The 10,742-nt window shown below is 58.9% G+C and overlaps 1 protein-coding gene across 1 annotated transcript in view; it reads left to right on the top strand.

Moving 5' to 3' along the window:
• Positions 1-10,742, top strand: part of LOC107307550 (splicing factor 1) — a 30,149-nt gene that overhangs the window by 16,403 nt on the left and 3,004 nt on the right. Inside the window, exons 2-5 of the mRNA XM_032441875.1 lie at positions 79-154; positions 1,406-1,558; positions 5,540-5,636; positions 7,616-7,809. Coding sequence (XP_032297766.1) covers positions 79-154; positions 1,406-1,558; positions 5,540-5,636; positions 7,616-7,809 — 520 coding nt within the window. The remainder of the gene's footprint in view (positions 1-78; positions 155-1,405; positions 1,559-5,539; positions 5,637-7,615; positions 7,810-10,742) is intronic.

Below are 10,742 nucleotides of genomic sequence, written 5' to 3'. Positions count from 1 at the left end.
CTTTAATTCATCATTTTGGGTTGATTTCCTTCGTTTTTCGCTGCTTTATTTCTTTTTTCCTAACCTGGTTTCTTCCAGTGCAACTTCAGATAGAAGACCTGACCCGCAAACTACGAACGGGAGACCTGGGCATCCCCCCTAACCCTGAGGACAGGTCGGGAACCGCCCCTTTTTTGGGCTCAAAAGTAACGATTTTGGTCAACTCGGGCGGCCCCCCCCCCTCCCCTTTCCTTCCCCCCCCCCCCCCCCCCCCCCTCCCCCCCCCCCCCCCCTTCCCCCTTTAACCCCCCCCCACCTCCGGTGCACCTCCATTCAACCCTATTATGGATGTAAGGCTTTCAAACGACCCCAAAATCACCCAGAATGACCCCAAAACGGTGCCCGGGGGGGGGTGGGGGGTGGGGGTGGGGTGGGGGAATGGGGATGGGGGCGGAGCCAAGCGCTAATGAGCGCTAACGAAGGAGCCCCATAATTAACCCCTCCTTGCTCCTGCAGCGCCACAGGGCCCAACTTAGCAGGGATCAATGAATGAATGAATTAATGAGGGGGGGGGGGGGTTCATTAACAAGCTCGCCGCTAATTAGCCAACAAGAGGCCGGATGTGTGTGTGTGGGTATGGGGGGTGGGGGGGCTAATGAAGGGGTTAATTAGCGCTAATGAGCGCGCCTTAACGAGTCTGTTTGCGCGCCGACAGCTCCCCGAAGGACGGCTCCGCTCACCTGCGCTACGATAACCCAAAAATGTCTTTTTTTCCCCCATTTTTAACGAGCTTTTTTTAACCATATTTTTTCTCCCCCCCCGAAACCTCTATTTTTTTTTCCCCCAAGAAATAATTCTATAATCTTAATATTTTTTTTTATCATTCGATTTCCCTGCTTTGGATTTTTAATTAATTCTTAACCGTTAACGAGTCGTAGAATTAATTAATTCTTCCAGTTCTGGTTCATTTTGGGTTCGATTTTGCTTGTTTGAGGTTCGATTTTGCTTATTGTGGGGGGGGGAGGGGGTGGTTTATAAGGGGGGGGATTTGGCCTAAAAACTCTGTTTTCCTCCCCAAAAATCCTTGCCAGGAAGAGGAGGAGAATCGAGGAGTTTAATTAACTCATTAGCGCCTAATTGGGTCGTTTTGTTAACGAAGGAGATGGGGAGGGGGTGAGGACCCCCCCCCCCCTCATCCCTATAGTGCTGATGGAGGAGCCTGAATGGGGGTATATAGGGTTAAGGGGGGTATATAGGGTTAAGGGGGGGTTATAGGGTAAAGTGGGGGTATAGGGTAAAGGGGGAGGGATAAAATGGAGGTCTATGGGGAGGGCGAATTGGGGGCAATGGGGTGGGGGTCTTTGGGGTGACACCCCCCCTCCCCCCTCCCCACAAATCCCCCCCCCATCATCCCCTCCCTATTAAGGTCGCCCTCCCCGGAGCCCATTTATAACAGTGAGGGGAAGAGGTTGAACACGAGGGAGTTTCGGACCAGGAAGAAGCTGGAGGAGGAAAGGCACAACCTGATCACTGAGATGGTGGCCCTCAACCCCGACTTCAAACCCCCCGCTGACTACAAGTGAGACCCTGCACGGCTTCGGGGGGGGAAATGGGGGGATTTGGGGGGCTTAGAGGGGGGTTTGGGGGGATTCTAGGGGGCTTAGAAGGGGGCTTGAAGGGATTAGAAGGCATTTGTGGGGCCTTAGACGGGGCCTGAGGGCCTTAGAGTGGGAGTTTGGGGGGCTTAGAGGGGGCCTGGGGGCCTTAGAGTTTGGTATGGTGGTCTTAGAGGGGGTTGTTTGGGGGTCTTAGAAGGGATTTGGAGGGATTAGAAGGAGTTTGTGGGGGCTTAGAGGGGGTGTGGGGGATTCTGGGGGGCTTAGAGCGGGGTGTTGGGGGGGGGGGGGTTGAGAAGGTGTAGAGGGGCTTGGGGGATTCTGGGGGGTTTAGAGGGGGTCTGGGTGGATTCTGGGGGGCTTAGAGGGGTTTTGGGGGGATTCTGGGGGGCTTAGAGGGAGCCTGAGGGTTTTAGAGTGGGGTATGGGGGGCTTAGAGGGTGTATGGGGGGATTCTGGGGGGCTTAGAGGGGTTTTGGGGGATTCTGGGGGGTTTAGAGGGAGTCTTGGGTGGATTCCTTGGGGGCTTAAAGAGGTGGTTTTAGGGGGGATTCCTGGGGGCTTAAGAGGGGGCCCTAGGGGCCTTAGGGTGGGGTATGTGGGGCTTAAAGGGGTTTGGGTGGGCTTAGAGGGTGTTTGGAACGGCAATAGAGGGGGTCTGGGGGGATTCTGGGGGCTTGGAGGGGTATGTGGGGGGCTTAGGGGGTTTTGGGGGGGATTCTGGGGGCCTTAGAGGGGCTTTGGGGTATTCTGGGGGGGCTAGAGTAGGGTAAGGGGGCTTAGAGGGGGTCTGGGGGGATTCTAGGGGGATTCTGGGGGGCTTGGAGGGGGTCTGGGGGGATTCTGGGGGGCTTAGAGGGGGTTTGGGGGTACGCCTGGGGGGCTCAAAGGGGGGTTTGGGAGCCTTAGAGTGGGGTCTGGGGGCTTCGAAGGGGTTAACTAAGGGTGGGCTTAGAGGAGACGGTTATGAGTGGCAGAGCGGATCATGGAGGGGTTAAGAGGTGTACATGGGGGATTCCTGGGGCTTAGAGGGGGGTATAGGGGGCTTAGAGGGGTCTTGGGGGGAGTCTGTGAGGCTTAGAGGGGCTTTGGGGTGTTCTGGGGGGCTATGAGTGGATACGGGGCTTATGAGGAGGTGGGGGGATTCTATTGGGGGATTCCTGTGAGGAAAGCATGGGAGGGGGTTCTGGGGGGATTCTAGGGGGGCATTAGATTTTGTTGCGGGTTTTTGAGGCAGGGCTTAATTATTTGGTGGTTTCAATAGGGATGGTTTTGAAGTTGTGAGCCTTATGAGTGATTTGGAGTACTGGGCGGGCTTTAACAAGGGGTCGGGTGGGCTTTAGTAGGGGGGTGTTAGGGGGGATTTTATCTGTTGATTAGGGGTTTTGGGAGGTGATTGTTGGGTGTTTAGATGTATGGGGTATTATATGGGGGCTTAGAGGGTCTTTGGGGGGACGTATCTGGGGGGCTTAGGAGGGATGATCTTGGGGTATCTTCCTGGGGGGGCTAGAAGATAGGGGTGAATGATCGGGGGCTTAGCCAGGGGGTCTGGGGGGGATTCTAGGGGGGATCTGGGGGGCTTAGGAGGGAGTGTGGGAGGGGTCTGGGCGGCTTAGAGGGGTTTTGGGGGTATTCTGGGGGGGCCTTAAGAGTGGGGTATAGCGGGCTCAAAGGGGCTTGGGAGGATTCTGGGGCTTTTAGAGGCGGTTTTTGGGGTATTCTGGGGGGCTAGAAGTAGGGTAAGGGGGGCTTAGGAGGGGTTCTGGGGGGGATTCTAGGGGGGAATTCTGGGGGGCTGGAGGGGATCTGGGGGGATTTCTGGAGGGGCTTCTGAGGGGGAATCTTGGGGATTTAGAAGGGGTTTGTGGGCTTGAGAGGGGTTTTAGGGGGATTCTGGGGGTCTTAGTGTGGGGTCTGGGGGGCTTAGAGGGGGTTTGGGGGGCTTAGAGGGGGTTTGAGGGGGCTCATGGGGCTTGGGAGGCTTAGAGCGGTTTTGGGCGGGTATTCTTGGGGGCTTAGAGGGAGTTTGGGGGAATAAGAAGGGGTTTGGTGGGGGGCTAGAGGGCGGTTTTAGGGGGATTTAGCTGGGGGCTTAGAGGGGCTGGGGGCCTTAGGAAGTGGGAGCGCTTGGGGGGCTTAGATGAGGGACCTGGGGGGCCTTAGAGTTAGGTTATGGGTGGTCCCTTGAGGGGGTTGTTTGGGGGTCTTAGATGGGAATTTTGGGGATTAGAAAGGAGTTTTTTGGGGGCTTAGAGGGGGTGTGAGGGATTGGCCCGGGGGCTTAGAGGGGAGGGGTCTGAGGGTTGTAGAGGGGGTTTGGAGGGATTCTGGGGGTGTAGAGGGGGGTTGGAGGATTCGGGGGGTTTAGAGGGGTCTGGTGGAATTCGTGCCGGGGGCTAGAGGGGTTCGTTGGGGGATTCTGGGGGCTTTAGAGGGGGCCCCTGGGGGTTTAAGATTGGGGTATGGGGGGCTAGAGGGTCTTTGGGGGATTTCTGGGGGCGGCAGAAGGGGGTTTGGAGGATTAGAAGGGGTTTTGTTGGGAGCTTTAGAGGGGGCTTTGGGGGCATAGGAGGGGGGTTTGGGGGGAGTCTTGAGGGGCTTAGAGGGTGTATGGGGGGGATTCTGGGGGGTCCTTAGCGGGGGTTTGGGGGATTAGAAGGGGTTTGGGGGGGCTTAGAGGGCCTGGGAGCATAGAGGGGGTCTGAATGGATTCTGGGGGGCTTGAAAAGGGGTCCTGGAGCCTTAGAGTGGGGTCTGGGGGGCTTAGAGGGTCTTGGGGGGGTTCTGGAGGGCTCAGAGAGGATTCTGAGGGGATTCTGGGGGGTGTAGAGGGGGCTTGGGGGGATTTTTTGGGGCTTAGAGGGTAGTATGGGGGGACTTTCTCGGGGGGCCTTAAAGAAGGGGTCTTTGTGGGATTCTGGGGCTTAGAGGGGGTTTAGGAGGACTGTGGGCGGCTAAGAGGGGGTGCTGGGGGGGCCTTAAGAGTGGGGTAATGGGGGCTTAGAGGGTGTAAATGGGGGGATTCTGGGGGGCTTAAGAGTGGGGTCCTGGGGGGCTTAAGAAGGGGGCTGAAAGGATTAGAAGATTTTGTGGGGCCTTAGAGGGGGCCTGGGGCCTTTAGTAGAACTGGGGGTTTGGGGATTAGAGGGCTCTGGGGGGATTTCTGGGGGTTCAGAAGAGGGGGATTCCTGGGGGCCTTATGAGGCTGGGTTTAATGGGGCGGTTTGGGGGGCTCATTGGTGGGCATTAGGGAGGGGTGGTGGGGGATTCTTTGGGGGGCTTAGAGGGAGGTTTGAGGGGCAATAAAGAGGGGGTCTGGGGGGATTCTGCGGGGGCTTAGAAGGGGTGGGGGGGGGGCTTAAGAGTGCCTCGTAATGGAGGGCTTAGAGGGGGTCTGGGGGTTCAGGAGGGGGGTCTGAGGGTGGTTCCCCTGGGGGGCTTAGAAACTGGGTGGCTGTGGGGAGATTATGGGGGACGTGGGGTCTGGGGTGGTCAGTTTTGGGGGCTCTTTGGGAGGTTATGCGAGGTGTGGGGGGTGCGGGTGGCTTGGGGGTCTTAAGGATTTGAGGAGGGGGTTGGGGTCCTTAGAAAGGGGTTGGGGGGGGGTTGGGGTCTAAAGGGGTTGGTGGGGCGGTTGGGTGGTTGGGGTCTTGAAGGGATTTGAGGAGGGGGTTGGGGGGTCTTAAAGGGCGTTTGGGGGGAGGGTTGGGGGTCTTAAAAGGGATCGGGGGGGGAGGGGGGGGGGGGGGGGAGTTGGGGAGACACGTTCGAGAGGTGAGTGTGCTGGGAGTGAGGATCTGGGAAGTGAGATCCGTATTGGGAACTGATCTGAATGGCGGGTCAGGACCAGCATAAGGGGTGGATGTGGGGGGATTATGGGGGTCCGTGGGGGTCAGAGAGGTGCTGACCCGCCCCCTCACATTAAACCCCCCCCCACAATTAAGGCCGCCAGCCACCCGTGTGAAGCGACAAAGTGATGATCCCAGGGATGACAATACCCCCGAGATCAACCTTCCGTGGGGCTGCTCAGTCAGGGCGCAGGTAATGGGGGGCGGGGGGGGGGGGCACGCTTTAGGGTCACTATAGGGGTCCATGTTTTGTCGGGGGGGGGCACCTTTAGGGTCACTATAGGGTCCTGTTTGGGGGAGGGGGGCCCTTTAGAGGTCACTAATGCAGACAGTGTAACGGGTCCTGTTTTGGGGAGGGGGGCACCTTTAGGGTCACTATAGAGGGTCCCTAGTTGGGGTCGGGGGGGGGGGGAGGGGGGTGCAAATTATAAAGAGTCACTTTGAGCCCCGTTTTGGGCTCACTTTGGGGTCATTGAATGGAGCACTTCGGTCCCCATTTGGGGTCACTATAGGATCAATAGTAAGGGCTAATTTGGTCCCCATTTTTTGGGGTCATTGTGAGGAACCCCTCCCATTCCCCTTTTGGGGATCCCCCCTCCCCACCACCCCCTCCAGCCCCCAACCCTTCCCATCCCCCACCTTTCAGCCCCCATCCTCCTCCAGCCCCCCTACCCCCCACCTTTCGCCCGCTCTCCATGGCCCCCTCCATCCCCCTAAACCCCCCCCTCCTTCCCCCCCTCTGTCCCCCTACCATCCCACTCCCCCAGCCCACAATGGTCCACCCCCACCCCACAACCCTCCCATCCCCTCACCGTCCAGCCCCCCCAAACCCCCACCCCCCTGCACATCCATCCCCTGCCCAGCTCCCCATCCCCCCCCAACCCCCCAATGGCTGGCATCTCTGACGCCCACCCCCCACCCCCCCTCTCTCCCTCCACCCCCTCCATCCCCCTGCCAATCCGCCCCGCACCCAGCCCCCCCCATGGTTGCGCATCTCTGACTCACAACGCTCCCCATCCCCGGGTCAACCGCCGCCTCCATCCCCCCATCCCCGCCCACCCTCTCCATTCCCCAACCCGGCCAACCCGCGCATCCCCTTCCATCCCCAGCCCTTCTTCCGGCCCAGCCAGCCCCCCCATGGCTGCTATCTCTGCCCAAAAACCGGCCCCATACCCCACCCCCTCCATCCCCCGCACCCCCCCCAACCCGCACCCCCTTCCATCCCCAGCCCCCTTCTTCTACCCCCTCCCAACCCCCTTCCATCCCCTCCCCTCCGCCAAACACCCGCACCATCCCAACAGACCCCTCCACCCCCTCCAACCCTCCTGGCTGCATCTCTGACCCAAAACCCCCCATCCCCCCACCGCCCCTCACCACCCCTTTCATCCCCCTCAACGAGCCCTCCATCCCCTGCCTCCCAGACCCCCCTAGCCCTATATTCCCCCGGCAACCCCCCAGGCCGGATCTCTGACCCCACGCGTCCCCGCCCAACCCGCTCCATCCTTGCCCCCCCAGCTCCCCTTCCATCCCCACTCTGCCCAGCCCCCTTCCACCCCCTCCACCCCCCCCATGGCTGCAATCTCTCGACCCCAAACCGCTCGTACCCCTCCAATCCCCTCCCCATGCCGCGCCCCCCCACCCCTCCCTTCACCCCCACCCCCACCCTTCGCGGTGCCCCTTCACAGCCCCTCAATGGCTGCATCTCTGACCAACCCTCACCCGCTATTCCATCCCCGCTCCAGCCCCCTCCATCCCCCCCCCACCCCTTCTATTCCCCTCAGCCCCCTTGCAAACCCCCTCCAACCGCCCCCGATGGCTTGCATCTTCTGACCCACAAAGCCCCCCCCACCCCCTCACCCCGCCATTCATCACCCTCCACCCGGGCCCCTCCCTCCCCTTTTCCGCCCCCACTCAGCCCTCCCCATGGCTGGCCATTCTGACCCCAACCCCCTCCCTCCCCCCCCCCATGCCCGCATCAACTCATCCCCTCTCCCCCTCACCCCGCTCCATCCCTGACTCCACAGACCCCACGCTAAGCCCCTCCCCCCAACCCCCTCCCTCCCCCCCCCCACGCCCCCTCTACCATCCTCTTCGCCCCTTCGCCCTCCAGCCCCCCCATGGCTGCATCTCTGACCCCCAACCCTCCACAATTTTCCCCCCCACCGCCCATAGAGGGAACACGCTGAAGAAACATCGAGAAGGAATGCAGACGGCCAAGATCATGATCCGCGGGAAGGGCTCGTCAAGGAGGGAAAAAGTGGGGCGAAGGACGGGCCAGATTGCTGCCGGGGAAGGACGAGCCGCCTCCACGCTTTGGTCACCGCCAACACCATGGAGAAGCGTCAAAGAAGGTGCCGTCGAGGCAGGTGGGGGCATTAATGGGTCTTAGGGGGCATGAAAAGGGGGTCTGGGGGGTGTGAAAGGGGCTGGGGGGTGTTAAAGGGGTCCTGGTGGGGCATGAAAGGGGGCCTGGGGGGTGTGAAAAGGGGGCTGGGGGGTTGTTAAAGGGGTCTCCTGGTGGGCCATGAAGGGGCCTGGGGGGCTGGGTGAAGGGGCCTGGGGGGCTCTTTAAATGGGTCCTGAGGGGGCGTTAAAAGGGGTCTCTGGGGGGCGTTAAGGGTGGGCCTGGGGGGCATTAAATGGGTTTTAGGGAGCAATGAAAGGGGGCCTGGGGGGTGTGAAAGGGGGCCTGAAAGGGGCTTTAAAATGGGTCTTTAGGGGGCGTTAAAGGGGGCCTGGGGGGCATTAACAATGGGTCTTAGGGGGCGTTAAAGTGTCTCTGGGGGACGTTAAAGGGGTCCTGGGGGGCTTTAAATGGGTCTTAGGGGGCGTTAAAGGGGGCCTGGGGGGCATTAAATGGGTCGTCTGGGGGGTGTGAAAAGGCGGTCCCTGGCGGGCATGGAAGGGGTCCTGGGGGGGCATTAAATGGGTCCTGGGGGGCGTGAAAAGGGGTCCTGGGGGGCAAATGAAAGAGGGCCTGGGAAGGTGTGAAAGGGGGCCTGGGGGCTTTAAATGGGTCCTGAGGGGCGTTAAAGGGGTCCTGGGGGGCGTTAAGGGGGGCCTGGGGGGCATTTAGATGGGTCTTAAGGGGGCATGAAAGGGGGCCTGGGGGGCAATGAAAGGGGGCCTTGGGGGGTGTTGACAAGGGGGTTGGGGGCTTTATGGGTCTTAAGGGGCGTTAAAGGGGGTCTGGGGGGTGTTAAGGGGGCCTGGGTGCTTTAAAAGGGGTCCTGGGGGTGTTTAAGGGGGTCCTTAAGGGGGTGTTAAAAAGGTCCTGGGGGGGAGACAATTAAATGGTTTTAGGGGAGCGTCTAAGGGTCCTGGGAGGCGTTAAAGGGCGTCCGGAAGCGCTTGGGTGCTTTAAAGGGGTCCTGGGTGGTGTTTAGGGGGTCCTAAGGGTGTTTTAAAAGGGGCCGCCTTGGGGGCGTTAAAAAGGGGGCTGGGGGGGCCGGAGGATTATGGGGGGCTTTAAAAGGGGCCTGGGGGCTTTGAAATGGGACCCAGGGTTGAGGGTTAGAGGAATGGGACCTGGGGTGCTTTGAAAGAGGGGACCTGGGGGGGGTTAAAGGCGGGCCTGGGGGTTCTGGGTGCTTTAAATTGGGGTCCCCTAGAAGGGGGTCTTGGGGGATGTTAAAGGGGACATGGGGGGTGTTAAGAGGGGCCTGGGGTTGTTTAAAAGGGGACCTGGGGCGGCCTTTAATGGGACTGGGGTGCGGGTTTAAAAGGGGGCCTGGGGGGTGGCTTAAGGGGGTCCTAAGGGGTGTTAAGGGGGGGGCCTTGGGGGGCGTTAAAGGGGGTCCGGGGGGTGTTTAAATGGAGGCCGTGGAGGGGGTTAAAGGGGACCTGAGGGCTGTAAAGGGCCTGGGGGGGGGGTTAAAGAGGCGCTGGGGGGGGTGTTATAGAGGGTCCTGGGGTGTTAGAGGGGCACGCTGGGGACGTTAAAGGGGTCTTAGGGGGCTTTAAAGGGGACCTGAAGGGCCACTGCAGGGATTAGGTGGCGGGGTCCTGGGGGGTGTGAAAGAGGGCCCTGGGGGGGCGGGTTAAGGGGGTCTGGGGGGCTTTAAAAGGGGATCCTGGGGGGCTTTGAATGGACCTGGGGTGCTTAAAAAGGGGGCCTGGGGGGTTTTTAGAGGGGCCTCGGGGGTGTTTAAAGGGACTGGGGGGTTTTTTTAGAGGGGCCTGGGGGGCTTTAAAGGGGGTCTGGGAAGTCCTGGGGTGCTTTCAAGGGGGCTCTGAGGTGTGTTAAGGGGGCCTGGGGGTGTTAGCGGGGGGCTGGGAGGGTATTGTATAAGAGCACCTGGGGGTGTTTATTGGGGTTCTTAGGGAGCTTTAAAGGGGTCCTGGGGGGTGTTAGAGGGGGCTGTATATCTCTATGGGGCTGTATATCTCTATGGGGCTGTATATCTATGTGGCTGTATATCTCTATGGGGCTGTATATATAGGGGGACTGTATATCTATATAGGGGAGCTGTATATCTCTATGGGGCTGTATATCTATATAGGGGGGCTGTATATCTATATAGGGGAGCTGTATATCTCTATGGGGCTGTATATCTATATAGGGGAGCTGTATATCTCTATGGAGCTGTATATCTGTATAGGGGGGCTGTATATCTATATAGGGGGGCTGTATATCTATATAGGGGGGCTGTATATCTCTATGGGGCTGTATATCTATATAGGGGAGCTGTATATCTCTATGGGGCTGTATATCTATATAGGGGAGCTGTATATCTCTATGGGGCTGTATATCTCTATGGGGCTGTATATCTATATAGGGCTGTATATCTCTATGGGGCTGTATATCTATATAGGGGGGCTGTATATCTCTATGGGGCTGTATATCTCTGTGGGGCTGTATATCTATATAGGGGGGCTGTATATCTATATAGGGGGGGTGTATATCTATATGGGGCTGTATATCTATATGGGGGGCTGTATATTTATGTGGGGCTGTATGTGATCTATATGGGGCTGTATATCTCTATGGGGCTGTATGTGATCTCTATGGGGCTGTATATCTCTGTGGGGCTGTATGTGATCTATATGGGGCTGTATAACTCTATGGGGCTGTATATCTCTGTGGGGCTGTATGTGATCTCTATGGGGCTGTATAACTCTGGGGCTGTGTATCTCTATGGGGCTGTATGTGATCTCTATGGGGCTGTACGTCTCTATGGGGCTGAATGTGATCTCTATGGGGCTGTATGTGATCTCTGTGGGGCTGTATATCTGTATGGGGCTGTATGTGATCTCTATGGGGCTGTATGTGATCTCTATGGGGCTGTATGTGATCTCT

Source organism: Coturnix japonica, unplaced genomic scaffold (assembly GCF_001577835.2).
Source record: "Coturnix japonica isolate 7356 unplaced genomic scaffold, Coturnix japonica 2.1 chrUnrandom667, whole genome shotgun sequence".
Classification (NCBI taxonomy): Eukaryota; Metazoa; Chordata; class Aves; order Galliformes; family Phasianidae; genus Coturnix; species Coturnix japonica.
This window is presented reverse-complemented; position numbering and strand designations above follow the sequence as displayed.